The sequence below is a fragment of the Ursus americanus genome, chromosome 28 (assembly GCF_024610735.1).
Source record: "Ursus americanus isolate L20-20 chromosome 28, mUrsAme1.1.p, whole genome shotgun sequence".
Lineage (NCBI taxonomy): Eukaryota > Metazoa > Chordata > Mammalia > Carnivora > Ursidae > Ursus > Ursus americanus.
In genome coordinates, this window is record NC_142154.1 from 38,802,534 (window position 1) to 38,819,694 (window position 17,161).

The 17,161-nt window shown below is 47.2% G+C and overlaps 1 protein-coding gene across 10 annotated transcripts in view; it reads left to right on the plus strand.

The window, feature by feature from the left end:
- CA12 (carbonic anhydrase 12) overlaps positions 1 to 17,161 on the plus strand; it is a 54,281-nt gene that overhangs the window by 19,123 nt on the left and 17,997 nt on the right. For all 10 annotated transcript variants that reach the window (XM_087856884.1, XM_087856885.1, XM_087856886.1 and 7 more), the window contains 2 exons: positions 13,409 to 13,588; positions 14,440 to 14,582. In XM_087856884.1, the coding sequence (XP_087713010.1) occupies positions 13,409 to 13,588; positions 14,440 to 14,582 (323 nt within the window). The remainder of the gene's footprint in view (positions 1 to 13,408; positions 13,589 to 14,439; positions 14,583 to 17,161) is intronic.

Below are 17,161 nucleotides of genomic sequence, written 5' to 3' on the forward strand. Positions count from 1 at the left end.
CATTTTTCCCTTTCATAAATCATACATAATCTGTGGGAAGACCCTTTGAGCCTGAATGTACAAAATGTGAATATTGATTGTATACTAGATAACAGTATTGTATTAATTGTTAAATTTCCTGACTTGGATAGTTGTATTGTGATTATGTAAGAAAATGTCCTTGTTTTCAGGAAACAGACATGTAAGTATTTAAGTACAAGAGAGCATGATGTCTGAAACTTTCTCTAAAAAGATAGCCCCAACTTAGGATGGTTCAACCTACAATTTTTCGATTTTAGGATGGCGGGAAAGTGATACATGTTCGGTAGAAACTATACTTGGAATTGTGAGTTTGGGTCTTTCCATTGGCTGGCGACACCTGCTGTGATCCTCTCTGGTGACACCGGGCGGGGCAGTAGCCCCAGCTCCCAGGCAGCCACCCCATCGAAAGGATAAACAACCGATACACATAACCCCTTTGTACCTAACCATTCTGCTTTTCACCTTCAGCACAGTCCTCAACAATTTACATGAGATATTCAACAGGCTTTGTGTTAGATTTCGCCCAATTGTAGGCTAGTATAAGTATGCTCAGCGTAAGCTGGGCTCTGGTGTTTGGTAGGTTAGCTGCATTTTCAAATTACATGATTTTCAACTTACCGTGGGTTTATTGGGACATAATCTCATCAGGGGCTGAGGAAGAACTGCAACAATAATGTGTGTAAATATGTATATATATATATATAGAGAGAGAGAGAGAGAGAGAGCGAGTAATAAAGCAGGTGTGGCAAAATGTTAACAACTAGTGATTTTAGGGGAAGAGTATGTGGGAATTGGTTGTGCTATTCTTATAAATTTTCTGTACCTTTAAAATTTTTCAGAATAAAAACCTTTTAAAAAAGACACGTAAAAGTAAAATCATTATTTCCCCGTGCCTAGCAGTGGGATCAAAGGAGAGGATGGGAAGAAGTAGATTGTGATTCTAGGCTTTGGTGCAGTGAGTGGAACCGTCAGTTGAGACAGAGAACCTTGAAGGAAACAAGAGAAGTTTTGGAAGGAGGACAATCAGAGAGGAAAAGATGGCAAGTTTGGTTATTCTTTTTTAATTGTTTGTCTGTCTGCCTCTGTCTCCAGCCATGTCTGGTTTCAGGAAGCCATGGGCATCTAGTAGGGGCATCCAGTAGGCTGGTCTGGAGCTCAGGAGGAAACTGGGCAGGGCAGAGGTGGTGGTGAAACCATTGGAGGGGATAGGCTCAGTGCAGGGGCGTATGTGTGAGAGAAAAGAGCCAAGGACAAAACCATGGGACAAGTGACATTAAGGGGCAGGGAGCTACAGATAGCAGAGAGGAGAGGTTTCAGAAACGGGGTTATGGGGGGCACTAGGGCCAAGGGCTGCAAGAAAAGGAGGACTCAAGAGGCTATTTGAATTCAGTGGGGCGTGGGCCTCAAGTCAGAGTCACAGAGCAGCGAGTCTGAATGGGAAGTGAAGATGCCACAAGCCAGCAGCTTCGACAATTCTTGGAAGATGCTTGGCAGCAAAGCAGAGGCGAAAGATCACAGTGAAAGTGAAAGGGGAGGTACTGGTTCTACTAGCAGACATCAAAAGTCCACAACTAAATACTCTGCGGGGATCGCATTCAGCTTCGATATCTGGCATTGTCCCTGACCCGCTGTCTAACCCCGAATGCAATCACGGTTGGTCACCCCCAGCCTCACACTTTTAACAAAGATGAGTGCTGGTGGGAGGTGGGGAGACAAGCAGCCTTCTGTCAGCTGAGGAGACAGCTGTACCAATGATTTAAAGCACCTGAGACATTTTCAGACCTCTCTTTGCCAAGGAAAGAGCCTGGCAGACAGGCAGCCTCTGCCCACGTCATTTGCTCTCCCACCAACTTCCTTCTAGTGCCAGGAAACATTGCCACACCACCTTGTATGGAATACGCCTCTTGTTAGCATTCCGATGTGAAGGTTCCCCTTTCCAGTCAGGAGCTCGTTACAGATAATAGCCTCGCTGACCCCTAGACCCGTGTTTCCAGGAAACCAGGCTGTCTACTGCATCTTGCCTTCACACGGGCTCTAGTCACAGACTTTTCTTTTCTTTTTTTTTTTTTTTAAGATTTTATTTATTTGAGAAAGAGAGAGAAAGCACACATGATGGGCAGGGGCGGAGGGAGAAGGAGACTCCCAGCTGAGCAGGGAGCCCAAGGTAGGGCTCGATCCTAGGACCCTGCAATCAAGACCTGAGCCGAAGACAGACGCTTAACCACCCTACCAGGAGCCCCAGAGTCAGAGCCTCTTCTAAAACCCACACAGGAGAAACACGGTTGCTTGATTTCGGTCAACAACTATTTTACAGACCAGAGATGCAATTTAACCAGAGTCAAATATTTAAACTACAGTACAAAGCAAGGATATGAATGGATAAACAAATGCTGGTACGTCCATACAAGGGGACATGATTCAGTCATAAAAAGGAAGGAAGTATGGATACGTGCTACAACATGGATGAACCATGAAAACTTTGTACTACGTGAAAGATGCCGGACACGAAAACCACATATTGACTCCACTGATATGAAAGGTACAGAGCAGTCAAATCCTTAGAGACAGAAAGTAGATGAGGGGTTACCAGGGACTGAGGGAAGGAGGGGAATGGGGACTGAGGACGGGGTTTCCCTCAGGCGTGGTGAAAATGTTCTGGAGCTAAAGGGGGATGATGGTTGCACACCACTGTGAACATACCAAATGTCACTAATGGTAAATTTATATTATATATATTTCACCACAAGAAAACATTAATTAATTAAAAATTAAAAAGCAATCTTACCCTGGCAAAGGAGAGTAAAAGCTCTAGCTTCGACGTCAAGGCCTTTGATCTGAAGAGGGCTTTTCATCAGCTCTTCTCAACTTTGGCTGCACATTAGAATCACCTGGGCAGCTTCTTAAGGCTTCCTGTGTGTGGACCCCACCCAAGACCAATTACACCAGATCTCAGGGGCTGGGGCCAGGGGCAGACGTAAAAGCCCTCAGAGATGCCAGAGTAGGTCCAGGGTTAAGAAATACAGCTCTAGACCAGTGGTTCTCAAAGTGTGGTCCCCAGACAGGCAGCGTCAGCATCACCTGGGAACTTGGTAGAAATGCAGATTCTGGGGCTCCACCGGAAACCTGCTGGATCAGAAGCTGCGGGGGCGGGGCTCGGCAATCTGTGGTTTTTTTTTTTTAAATAACATTTTTTATTATATTATGTTAATCACCAAACAGTACATCCCTAGTTTTTGGTGTAAAGTTCCATGATTCATTACTTGCGTATAACACCCAGTGCACCATGCAATATGTGTTTTAACAAGCAACACGTTTGACAACTGCTCTGGGGTTAGACTCAAGAAGAAATTACAGAGAGCTTTCCTCAACCAGTGAGTGTTTACTGAGCATCTGCCATGATTTTGGTTCTATGACAGGTGTGCCAATATGGAGACCTACCTCAGCTCTCCTTAAACGGTTCTAGGAAAAGAAATTATATATTAAAATGAGACAAGTCTTTTTATGGACAAATTGTATTACATTGTAGGTCTATACAACATTTTGTTTATCTGTTCGTGTGTTGATGAATGGACTTGGGGTATTTCCACCCTTTGGCAATTGTGAATAACGCTGCTATGAACATTGGTGTCCAAGTATCTGAGTCCCTGGTTTCAGTTTTTTTGAGTATATACCTAGGAATAGAATTGCTGGTCATATGGTAATTCTAAGTTTCTAAGGAGCCACCACACTTTTCCATATCGGCTGCACCATCTTACATTCCCACTAGCAACATACGTTTGGGGTGATGGAAACAGATCTGGAAATGGGTAGTGGTGATGGCTGCACTGCAGCGTGAATGTACTTAATGGCATGAATTCACTAACAAATTGTTAAAATGGTAAACTTTATGTTATGTATATTTTGCCACAATAAAAAATTTTTTTAAATGAGCCATAAAGACAGATTGAGAAAAGGAAGTTATGTTCCTAATAGTCAACATTGAATAAACACCTCAAACATCATAATTACGTTTTTAGAATTACACATATAATAGTACATTGTCTGCAGCCTTGTCTATTCAGAGGCGCCTGAGCGTGGAGAAAGAATATTTTCAACATTCTTTTTAAGGAGGATGGAGCAGGACATCCGGCTTGACTACGGACTTCACATTTTTACACCACGATTCGTTTGTGAATAAGTCAAGGAAGACCGAAGGGAAGAATGTGGGCTGCGCGCGGACCAGTGACTAGTGCCTGCCTGGGTTTCGTTATTGGGCTGAGGCTCTTCCCGCTGTAGCGACTTGTTTAACTTACTGGTTTGTCACTATTGTTGCTCAAGAACCGTTTGTTGGACGTTGAGTTTGCCAAGCTCTGGGATAGGAGTCAGGGACGCAAGAGTGAGAGAGGCAAGCTGAAAGCCGAGTGCGGTGGTTCTCAGCCTCCAGGAGCGGTAGCATCGCCTGTGGGCTTGATGACAGCCCCTGTGCACCGTCCCTGGGTGCCTGATTCAGGAGGCGTGGAGTGGGGCCAAGAATCTGCATTTCTAATGAGTTCTTAGGTGACAATGATGGTGCTGGTGATGACAATGATGATAATGCTTGCCCCGGGACTACACTTTGGGAACCACTGGGGTAGAAAGATATAGAATATTATTTTGATAAGTGTAGGTGTTGCTGGGAAAAGAGAAATGCCGAGGGCCCTACAGGAGCACAGAGGAGGGGGAAACACTTTGTCCTGCGTTAGGGGGTGAGATGGGCAGGGGGAGCTATCTGCCCTTGTACCTCCCCTCTCCCTCAAAACCACAGCATTACTGGGGTGGGGGTGTCTCTAGATATGGCACATGAAGGAGAAGGGCTTCCGAGGCCTAGCAGAGAGCTGAGGTGGTGGCCAGTCTTTCAGCTCACCTCTTCTCCGCACCCCCACCCCATGGCTAATCTGGAAATGATGCCCAAGCACGGCTTTAGCCCAGTGTCAGCCCCTCCTCTCAGTCTGGCCCAAACACGAACTGAAATAACGAAGAGGACAGTTTGACATAAAGTATAGATGAAAGCAACTTTAGAAAACATTCCCGTTTGTATTAACCTGTAACACAAAACCCAAGGAAGCAGAACGCACCTCCTTCGGCAATCCCACTTTAAGCTTGGTAAATGACAAGTAACCCTGACTCTAGCCCTCGCCCACGGCCCTGTCTCTGACTCGTTGGTAACATTAACAAAGGAAAATGCCAGTTTGATTCTTTGGCCTCCACTTGTTTATAATAAAGTCATAAGACCTCATCCATCAATCATTAACCCCCACCCCTGCTAGCCTCCTTTCCTTCTGGGCCGGATCCTGGTCTTTACGGCCATGCCTCTCCACCTGCCCGGCAGGAAAACAGGCAGACTTGGCGGAATGTGGTCTTTTGCAGGGTGGGGGCCAGAATCCAGCCAGGTGGACTATGTGGGAACTCCACATACCAAGAGGCTGAACTCACCCGGCTTCTATGAGAAGCTGTATGTCTTTTAATCAACTTCAGAAGTAAACTGCAGGAGCTACGAAGTACATACTAAACATATATTTTTTTAAAGATTTTATTTATTTATTTGACAGAGATAGAGACAGCCAGCGAGAGAGGGAACACAAGCAGGGGGAGTGGGAGAGGAAGAAGCAGGCTCATAGTGGAGGAGCCTGATATGGGGCTCCATCGCATAATGCCGGGATCACGCCCTGAGCCCAAGGCAGACGCTCAACCGCTGTGCCACCCAGGTGCCCCACTAAACATATTTTTTAAACATGGCTTCCACATCCCAACAACATCCTGAGGATGTGTGGTTTCAAGATGGGCTTAGAGCGGGCCCGAAGGCTCAGTCCCATTCCTTAAGTCTCAATTTTAAAGGCACCGCCTCTGGGAAGCCTTCCTGTAGCCCCTGGTCCACAGTGATTCCTCTACGTTTTCCCCATCCTTGTCCTTGCTTATTTCCTTCATAGCACTGATTACAGACTGGAATTATTTTATTTATGTATTGGTTTGCTTCTTTGCAATGTATTATCTGTCTCATCCACTGGAATATAAGCTCCATGAGGACAGAGACCAGATCTGTTGTGCTCGCAGCACATCTTCGGCACCTAATACAGCGCCTGGCACTTGGTAGGCCCATTTGTTGAAGAAATGAACGAATTCACTTCCAAACTAAGCAGCATTCCGAGGGAGAGTATTTAGTCAACATTTGAATATGCATTTTTAATGACCAATGTAATCCATTTCATTAAATGTGTATTCAAATTTGGTACACAATCAGTGATCACTTCCATTTAAATATACCCGTCGGGACGTGGTCCATTTTTATTATATAGTCAGATCCCCTTAGAAAACAAACTTTGGGGGACTGAGCAAAAGGTTTTATTGGACTGAAACTTTGGCTATTGATTGAAAAAAAGGTGTGTCAACACCCAGAATATGTAAGCCTTGCCATGAGAGCTTTATCCGCTGGGGTAGGTTTTGATCTGACCCCGTGTTTTGGTAGCCACTCCAAAGAGACATGCCCTGGAGCCCAGGCAGCTGCCTGCACAGACATTCCCACAGACACGGGCAGGAGGCTACCTCGGAGAATGTGACCACCAAGAAACGTCAGGGGCAGCAGTAGATCTGACAGACCGGCTTGGAAAGGCCCAAAAAGACAAACCTCAAAATAGGATAACAACGAATGCGCTTTTTTGTGTGTGTCCAGACTTATCAGATAGAGTCCAAGTTACAAACAATATTTTTATTGAAATATGTATTATTCTTGAGCACATGGGATGTACAGTCAGTGAGAAAGAGTGACCAGTGAGAAACTAGCAGTTATTGCGTAGTTCTTGTCTTCTAAGGAGCTCTCTGTGCTTTGATTATTACAATGTATGTACCAGCTGTATAAGAAATTACTCAACCCATTAAGTTTTTTACTTACCCCATACCATGTCCGCAAACAGGCTATAAAATAATAAAATGATCCTTCATTTACTTGCATAAATGATTATTTGCCTGAGGCAGTAATAAGTCTACCTACATATGTACACAGTAAACACACAAATACTGGGGAGAGACGAAAGCGGGGCACGCAGATAGAGAGAAACCTAGCAGCTATACTAACCAGTCACAATACATGACCTTGTCTGGACCCGGATTCCAATAAACCGTTCAATGAGTTTATGAGGCAACTGGGGAAACCACAACACTCACTGGATATTTGATGACATTAAGAAATTACTGCCAACAGGTTTTAGATGTGAAAATAGTATTGTGGTTATTTTTAAAGACTTCTTATCTTCGGATCAGCATCCATAGATTTTCTTCAGAGTAGTCCAGTGGAGGAGGGTAGACAAAATTAATCATGGGTAGATAGATGGGTACATAGGGCCACTATACGATACTCTTTAATTTTTAATTTACTTTTATTAATTTTTTTGGAGAGAGGGGAGGAGGCAGAAGGAGAGGGAGAAAGAGAATCTTAAGTAGGTTCCATGCTGAGCCCATGTGGGGCTCGATCTTACCAACCTGAGATCATGACCTGAGCTGAAATCAAGGGTCAGATGCTTAACCGTCTGAGCCTCCCAGATGTTCTACTTTTGTACCTACTTTGAAATTTTCTGTAATTAAATTTTAAAACAAGACACAAAATGTATTGGGGCGCCTGGGTGGCTCAGTTGGTTAAGCATCTGCCTTCAGCTCAGGTCATGATCTCAGGGTCCTGGGATTAAGCCCCACGTCGGGCTCCCAGCTCAGCGGGGAGACGGCCTCTCCCTCTGCCCCTCCCCACCGTTCGTGCGCGCTCCGTCAAATAAATAAATAAAACTTTTTAAAAACTCCACAAGATGTATTAAGAAAGTAGTGAAGTATGAGTTCGTTAGAAATAATGACATTGACTTTCTTAGGCTCACTGGTGCACTTGGGTTGCGCACATCGCGGAATGCGGAAAACCAGATGGCTTGTCTCGCCACAACCGATCGCCTATGATGAGTTCGCAGTCCTGCTCAGTTCCCGGATTTCCGACGGGGCTTTTACTCCATGGGCTTCATTTCCAGGCAGGCTTCAGTGTCTGCTTGATCCATACGATGAACATTTATCCAGTGCCTCCTTCAGCCTGGAGTTATTTTCTACCTCTGCTGGCTGGAGTTTCCCCAGCCCGCTGTCTTCTCGGGGCCACCCTCCATCCATAGGCTCCTCTTTCTCCCAGATCCAACCCTCCCTCTCTCCTCCCCTTCCCTTCTGTATGGAAGTGCGCTCAAGTCTATCCATTAAGAACAAAACCCTTCGCGTTACCCTCACCTTCCTAATGCCAGGTGCGCCCGTGTACACACTCTTCTCTCATCCCTTATGGCTAGATTTCTGAAACGAGCCTAAGAAACCCTTCCACTCAATTTCTTAAGTGTTTTGTCAGGGCCACAATGTCAGACATGCGGGAGGGATGGGACAAAAAGCTCGAGTCTCCAAAAGGACTCTGAACTCTGCAGAGTTCTAGTCTGGTGGTTCAGGTGCTGGTCTGGAGACAGCAGCCGTACTCGAGACCTCAACACGCACTCCCATCACTGCACCACAGTGCGAACCCCGGCAGGCTGGCTACGGAGGCCAGGGCTGGGAGAAAGCACTGGAGTAGCTTTGGCAGGACTTGAGCTGGACTTTGAAGCGTGGACAAGATTTGGAAGGGTGAAGGGGAAAGAGGGTGGCACTTTAAGCACCTTTTTAGCATAAGAATGTTTGTGAAGCTCGAGTTCATGGCTTGTTCTGAGGTTGGGGAAGCCGGCCTGACCACGGGGGCTGACTGGGAAGGGTATGAGGCCACGGAAGGCCTTGACAGGCTGAGGTGTTGCAGGCCATGAGAGCCGGCCACGGCTCTGCTCGGCCTTGTTGGGTGGGGCAGGCGGGCTTGGGAGGAAGGGAGGGGCGGGGTGGGGCTGCGCCGCAGGAGCAAGGCTACGTCTGGTTAAACTCGGTCACTAGAAAGGAGCCTGGGGGTGGACAGCACAGGCTGAGGCGGGGACGCTGCAGGAAGCCTGTGCAGTGTGACACGAGGAGGGCCCGTCCTGGGGTGGTAGAGGTGGTGGTGGTACAGACATGTAGGACTCCACGACCGACTGAGGACAAAGGATGGACCGAGCCAGCCCGGCTCTGAGATTCCGAGCCTTGGAAGAGCGGGGCCAGTGGTTCTCTGATGAGGCATCGCACCATCAAATTGAGAGCTAGGCTGTAACGGGTCAACTAACTGCAACATGTGGACCTTACTTGAATCCTGAAGCTTACAAATAAGCCATTAAAAATTGATGAGATTGTTGGAAAACTGAATTCTGACGAGATTTGATAACCTTAAGGAACTAAGTAACTGTTGAAGTGTGGTCATGGTATTGTGGTTTTAAGAGTCCTCGTGTTTTAGAGGCACATTCTGAAGTATGTACAGACGAAAACTATTTGGGTTTGTTTCAGGCTTACCCAGGGGTAGGGGAGAGGGTGCGATACAGATGAGGCTGATTTGTTTCTGCCAACGGTTAGTTGTCGAAGCTGGGGGACGTGGGGGTTCATTTTGCTCTTCTCTCTGCTGTTATATGTACTTGAAATTTTCCAAGACAAAACTTCTGGCCCTTGGGTAATGCAGATCTTGTACTCTGGGCCTCATAATTCCCAGTCGGAGGTCACAAGAGGCATTTTGAGCTGTGCCATGTTAATCTGTCACAATTCAAAACAGAAATTTGGCCCACTTCTGTTTTGCCTAAAGCAGAAAAACAGGAGCTGGAAAGAAATAATGCTTTGACTTTGTTTGGAAAAACAAACTGGGAGATACACATGATCTCCTTTATCAGGATCATGTGAGGAATCCAATTAACTGAAAAGGCAAAGCCAAAACTGAGAAAAGTTGAGTTTTTATGGTAGCTGGAAATAAACGCCTCTTTTGGCAGAGTCCGTCCCAAGTGAGGTTTCCCGGCACAGGGCACTTGGCATGAGTGTGAAAGTTGAGAACAAGCTGAAAAGCCACAGTCTGGGCTGTGGCTGCCTACGAAAGGCCAGTGTTACTTCGGCAACAAGTCACACATCCCCCAGGCAGAGGCTAGGCATGGGGGGCTGCGAGGGGCTTACTGACAACACCCCGATACTGGTTCCCTGGTGCCCACCCACGTGGCACCGCACACCCCTCTCACTCACAAGCCACGAAGATGGGAAGCTGCTCTGACAAGGTCCCCAGCCGTGCAAGAAGGGGACACTGGCCATCCCATGCTGGTGGGGGGTCCTATGAACTGCTGTGAAGCCCCATACTTGGCAGGCCATCTCCTAGGCCCCAGGGCAGCAACCAGATTTCTTTCTCACTGAGTAGTCCCAAACAGAACACATCCTCATGCAGGAAGCTAGGAAGATAAATTTTGAACCTGTGCAAGTGACCTAATTTTTTTTTTGATGGGAAAAAAATAATATGAGGTGGTAGGGAATTCATAGAGGGGCATGCTTCCCTGGAGAGGAACAAGTACAAAATCAGCATCAGAATGCAGCTCCGCAAACGGGTAAGGGCCCGCTCTGTGCCAGGCATCATGGGAGAGGCAGGGCTGAACGTGACATTGCCTTCATGGAGAGCACAGGAGAGGGAGGGAACAGGCATGCCCCAAATCTCCTGGATAAATATGAAAACAGAAGGTCTTGGCGGTTCTGTGACCCAGGCAAGGTAACTCTGTTACTAAGCCAAGGTCTCACTAGAGCAAATCATTCAGTCTCAATTCTTCATCTATAAAATGACGGTTTTTGCCTTGCTGATCCTATAGGGTTGTAAGGACCAAACTACTACAAATAATAATAATAAAGCAGGAGGAATTGGAAAGGCTTTTTAGGCCCTGCTGCCCCTAAGGGGCTGTGGCTGGTGCTCAAAGATGAGCGGCCCCTGGGGACGGCAGCTAACACTGTGGCAGGTTCCCCAGGCAGGTGGCTCGCCAGCCCCGGGGGGCAGCAGCACCCTGAGCTCTCAGTCCCACAGCTGCTTCCCACCAGGCACCGTGTCACATGCCTGGGTGCTGGCTGCTTTGGCATGAGCAGCTCTCTCCAGCTCGTTCAAACTTGCCTGATACAGAGGGTGGAGGCACTTAGTCCTAGTAATCTCCATCCATCTCGGAGCTGACAGCCAGAACGGAACTTCCAGAACACGGTGTTCAACCCTCTCATTTGTGTGGAGGGTAAAGGAGACTCAGGCAGGGAATGTGACTTGCTCAAGGTCACTCACTGAGGTGGTGGCTGGCGCTGAAATCTTGTTTTCTGGATTCCTGTAGTCCAACATAGCTGCCCCTCTTTCCGAAGAAGGTTTTGCTAACACCGGCTCTGTTGCCTTTTATGTCCCTAGCCTTTCCTGCCCCCAAATACCTAATTCAGTGTCAGTTCCAATAAAGAGTATTTAGGACACAATGAAAAAGAAAAACTCCTGATAACCTTTTCCCAAGCTCTCTGTTCTGTGGGGTCTTTTATTCTTTGGGAAACTGTTTACCAAATGCCTGTTATGTGTGTGCCCCTAATCACAACATGAGTTCACAGTGATATTCAAAATGAGATGTTCCTGTCCCCAAAGAGCTCTTGGTTTAGTTAGCACTAGAATACTCTCTTCATGAAACCTTTTGGAACCTCTGTTCTGGGAAAAGAAAGTCCTTCCTAGTTCCCTTTAGTCATGTGTCCAAGAAGAAATCATCTCATTGCTTTGCCTCTTCACTCACTGAGTTTTTTCATTCCTGCCTGGCTGGCAGCTTCTGCCACCCTGGTTGTGGGTCCAAACGTCATTGTGAGTAGAGAAGGCTTGCCCTGTAGCTGTGCCTCTTCCTGACGGGAGGGTTTGCATACCTCATGATTGTTCCATCTCTGCTTCCTACTGTCCCTAAAGAATTTGGTTTTGTCCGTGGTTGAGTAATAGTCTTACTTTGGTGTCCACCAGCCTTCCTTTCCCTCTGCCATCTTGGTGTAGTTGAGTTGCTTTGAGTCCAGGGCTCTGAGGTCTTGAAAATTAAAATACAGCTCAGTAAAAACTCTGACTGACATGCACAAGTGAGAAAACTGATGTCTCATGAAAGGTTGGACAGGAAATTTCGAAATCCCTTCAAGCTCTAACATTTCCAAAAAGGTATACCCAAATGTCGACAGTCTCGCAAAATTAGTAGGGTTCTCTCGTGTATGTCCAGACCCCGGATCAACTCCGCATAGCATTTTAAATGCACCTGGGCACCAACTTTTTTCTCTGACTCTCCTTACTCTCAGATGAAGTTCCCTAGTTAGAGAACAAGGGGTAGGGAGCCGGGATTCTGTGAGGCCAGTGTACACACGTCCACTCTTGTGAAATAGTGCTGCTGTCTATGGATGGGTTCCCGGAAGAAGTGGAGTTCCTTTCCCCTCTGCTCCAGTTACTGTCATTCCTGGTGCTGAAATACTGATGAATGGACCCCAGATGGCAAAGCTTGGGTCCCAACTCGGAGAGAGCCCACAGGGCACGGTGGTTCTACCCTAACGAGCCATGACATGCCAATTATTTGCCTTTCTGGAGAAACCTCCACCTGAAAATCCATTTAATTACCACGGGAGATAATCTTTTAAACACAGCTTTACATTCTTTAAAGATTTTTTTTTTCCTGTGGAAGAACGTTTATCTGAACATGGGATTGTATTGTTTATTGCCATTTCCAGAGGAAGGACAATTACCCGGTAGTTAGCAAGAAGCCTGAGCCCTGGAGGATTTATTTTTTTTAAGTCTCTTCCTGCTCACTGGTAGTTTGGCACTAGTTTGTCGTATTGTCACACTCCCCCAGCATAAACTTTGCACTTAGCTCGGTGATTCCAGGCATATAATTACTTGATATTTTTCAAGCATCTCTATCAGATTGGGTTTTATATTTGCTCTAGATGTGTGGGTCTCAAGAGCCAATGTCCTCAAGGGCTTCCTATTAGGAAGATCATACCTGCAAACCCACCAGCCCCAAAGACCTAGCTGGAGCTGTGGTCAGTCCGACACCAATTTTTCCAGCCTGAAGCATCCCAGAGGATGCAAGTTTGGGCAGGCAGGGGCCCTGTTGTTATGTTCAACCCGGTGGCCTCAAGACCCTGAGTTATTCCTGCTCTTAATAGGTGCTCCATAAACAGATGCAAAATTGCTGAAAATCAATAGGTCTTCATACGGAGAGGATGCGTATTGTGTCAAAATATGAACAATGTAAAATTCACACGGAGCTTGGTGCGCCCTCGTCCTTGGCATGGGGCTGCTCTAGTCCTTTCCCCACATCACTTTAAGAGCAAGTGAGCAGTAGGCTGAGATCTCTGGGCCTTGAAGAATAACCCTCTGGGGATGAAGAGGAGAAAAGGAGTAATCGTACTGAACACAGAATTAGAAAGTGAGTTAAAAACGTTTGTGGAAAGCTGACTAAACTTTAGGCTTGATCTCCCCTTCCAGGTCCCGATGGGGAGAAGAGTTGGTCCAAGAAGTACCCGTCATGTGGGGGTGTGCTGCAGTCCCCAATAGACCTGCACAGTGACATCCTCCAGTACGACGCCAGCCTTGTGCCCCTGGGGTTCCAAGGCTACAATGTTTCTGCCAACGAGCAGTTTATCCTGACCAATGATGGCCACTCAGGTGAGAGAGATACCTCTAAGATCTGCAAGGGGATCTCTGAGCACCCCTCAGCTCCTTGGCCTGCTCTTGTCCATCTGGCAGGGAGGGGGCTCCACTGAAGTACCCAGGAGAAGGGGCGGGGGCTGGGGGGGGGAGCCCAGGGATGCCTGGACCACTCATTCAGGGGATCTTGGAGGCAGGTCTGCCAGGGCAGCACCTCTCAGAAGAAGCACATCTCTTGGGAGGGGGGAGGGAAGAGGCCTGAGCCTGTCAGCCCCTTAGCTCAAATACTCCAGGAGCCACGCAGTTCATTGTGGGGTCACCCAGGCTTTGGAGTCAGAAAAATCTGGATTTGAATCCTGGCTTGACTACTGAGGAGTCACGAGACTCTGGGTAAGAATATTAACCTCCTTGAGCTTTTGTCTGGAAAATGGACATACTGATGTGCACTGTGAAGACTACAGATTATGTATGTTGGGATCTGGAATCCAGTAGATGCTTCATGAATAGTAGCTTTATTGTTATTGTTATATTATTCTACAGCGTGCCAGATGCTTCAGTAATGGTTCTATCGTCATAGCTGGGTATGTAATACACAGAGATGTGAACAAGACATCCACCTGTTGGTCCAGTATTTGTGCTCCTGCCGTCCTTTCCCCAGGGCAACCAAGAAGGTGCTGGTGCTGCTAGATTTGCTTTAGGGAAATGGGGACTTTCTCAGGAGAAGAGCCTGGGTTTCTGACCCTCAGGCTGTGTCTCTCCACTTGCTGTATCCACCTGCCTCCTGTCTGGGCCCAGGCAAGTGTTGCCTCCCTAACTGCTCTCAGGCGGTTCTCAGCAGACCAGGGCTCTGAAGGCTCTACTCCCCACAGTGAGGCTGAACCTGATCCCGGACATGCACCTCCAGGGCCTCCGATCCCGCTACACTGCCACACAGCTGCACCTGCACTGGGGGAACCAGAATGACCCGCATGGCTCTGAGCACACTGTCGGTGGGAAGCACTTTGCCGCGGAGGTGAGTGGGGCCGTCAGGCTGGCAGAAGCTGCCTGGCGGTGGGTGGTCTGGCACCCCTCCACCTGGCACCCCTCCACCTGGCTGGTGGACAGGTAAGATCAGAGCACAAGAAAGGGCTGCCTTCAGGCTCCCCACGCCCACCCCTGGCATTAGCAGCAACACAGGAAGGTAGAGCCACTCCAGCCACCCTGCAGCTCATCTGAGGTGTCCTGGTCCCCTTCCTCTCCTGAACATGCAGAGTTTGCTCTCCATCATTTACTGAATGATGTTGCTCAGAAGGCAATGCTCCCAGGGGGCCACAGAGTGATGCACGTACCCCTTTTCTAGACACCGCCCTTCTGCTTGCACAGATCAAGATCCCACCAGCTTGTCCGGCCAACATAGGTCATCCCCGGTACATAATAACATCTTGACTCTGGCATCTGTGTACTCCAATACCACGGAGCCAACTATGGCCAAGGGCCCAAACCTGTTAGAAGTGTGAGGTACTGCAGTCAATGGAAAAACAGTGGATGACCCTGCTTATAAGGGTTTGATCAGTGTTATAGAGCTTAGAGATCTCAAGATTTCATCAATCAGAGCAGCTTCTTACCCTAGACTTGAGTTACGATCTTAGGATCTGAGAATGTGCTTCAGGAAGCCCATTCTATATAATATTTTGTGTGTATCCCACTGCTGAATCATACTGGGCTAATTGCTTCCCCAAACTTCTCAGTCTTTCTTCACATGCCATGCTGTTTGCATAGGCCTTTGCCATCCCATCTTTCCTTTCCCTGGGTATAGGTGGTGCTTGGAACCTTGGGACCCAGGGCTACTCTTCTACTTGGCCACAAGCTGAGGGATGACTGGCATTACAATACACAGGACATCATGGCAGTGAGAGACTCAATGAGGATAGTTTGGGATGTCAGCACAGCCCTGTGTTATGTTGCTCTGAGGCACTAACCCAAAAGGCCAAAAGAAAACAGGAGGAACGGAGTATTGTGCCTGCCCCCCCCAGTGTGCAGAGGGGACACGGGGGTGCTTGAGTTGCTCCATTTCAGAGCTCCCATGGGATAGAACTTGGAAGTGTGGGGGCGCCTGGGTGGCACAGCGGTTAAGCGTCTGCCTTCGGCTCAGGGCGTGATCCCGGCATTCTGGGATTGAGCCCCACATCAGGCTCCTCCGCTATGAGCCTGCTTCTTCCTCTCCCACTCCCCCTGCTTGTGTTCCCTCTCTCGCTGGCTGTCTCTATCTCTGTCAAATAAATAAATAAAATCTTTAAAAAAAAAAAAGAATGTGACATTTTGGGGCGCCTGAGTGGCTCAGTCGTTAGGCGTCTGCCTTCGGCTCAGGGCGTGATCCCGGTGTTATGGGATCGAGCCCCACATCAGGCTCCTCTGCTATGAGCCTGCTTCTTCCTCTCCCACTCCCCCTGTTTGTGTTCCCTCTCTCGCTGGCTGTCTCTATCTCTGTCAAATAAATAAATGAAATCTTAAAAAAAAAAAAGAACTTGGAAGTGTGGTTCTGAACGTTTACAAGGCAATAAATACAAGGAGATAAATGCTACTTTCAGCCAGGTACATAATGACGTGACCATTCTCTGTTCTCAGTTGCTAAACTGCTTAATGTCTCAGGCTAATTACAGGTCGAGTTACAAGTGTGGTGGGGCTATAATTCTGGCCCAATAGGATGGCACTCTTGGAGGTGCACGTACTTCAAACCAGGCCCATCTCTGAACTTCCAGGACTGCAATTTCTCTCAGGCTAATTGCGATGTGGAGGCTTCTACTTACCCATGGGGAATAAAGAAGGAGTTAGGGTGTAGGCTGGGAGAGTTGGGCATTTACAAATATTTCTAGTTATTATATTTTCTGCTCTTAAGCCACATGGTCACCAAGGGCCTGGTGAAGATGGACCATACGTGTCTATAATAGAGAAAATACATGAGGGTGACCCAAAAGTGGCAGATTCTCTATGGAGGGTCCTTGAAAGTGTAGCAGTTCTTCTGGACTGAGTCCTGTAAAGAAGACCCTCTTAATCTCAGCAGGGAATTCTGTTCTGTCTGTTTTAGTCTTCATCTCCTCTTGATTTAATCTGAACACAGTAAGAAAAGTGGTGAGACAGACCACGAGCACACAGGGCAGCTATAACAAGAAATAAGGATCTAGGACCTTCAGGGGCTTAGCCATATAGACATCTCCATTTCTCAAAGCTGGGCCAGGCTAACACGGTGTGGGGAACGTGACAGGCTCTATCCTTCATGGGGAAAGGTAGTGAGGTAGGCACCCCTAAGAGATCTTTCACAGAGGACTTAACTTAAAAGAAGAAATAATTTTGTATAGTTTTTAAAAATTAGAAAAAGTCACTTAAAATGTGAGGAACATTGAGCTCTATTCAATAAAATATGCTTGAATTCTATTTACAACCACGTAAGACAGAAAAAGAGATGAAGAGAAAGAACAGAGAGAGAAAATCTCAATATGTTATAGTCCCAAGAGGCAAAGAATCAACAAAAATGTCTGTCATATATATAGACGTATCTATTAACACAGTTTCCTGGAGGACAGGTGACACCACCTTTTGGATTAAAAATTAGGT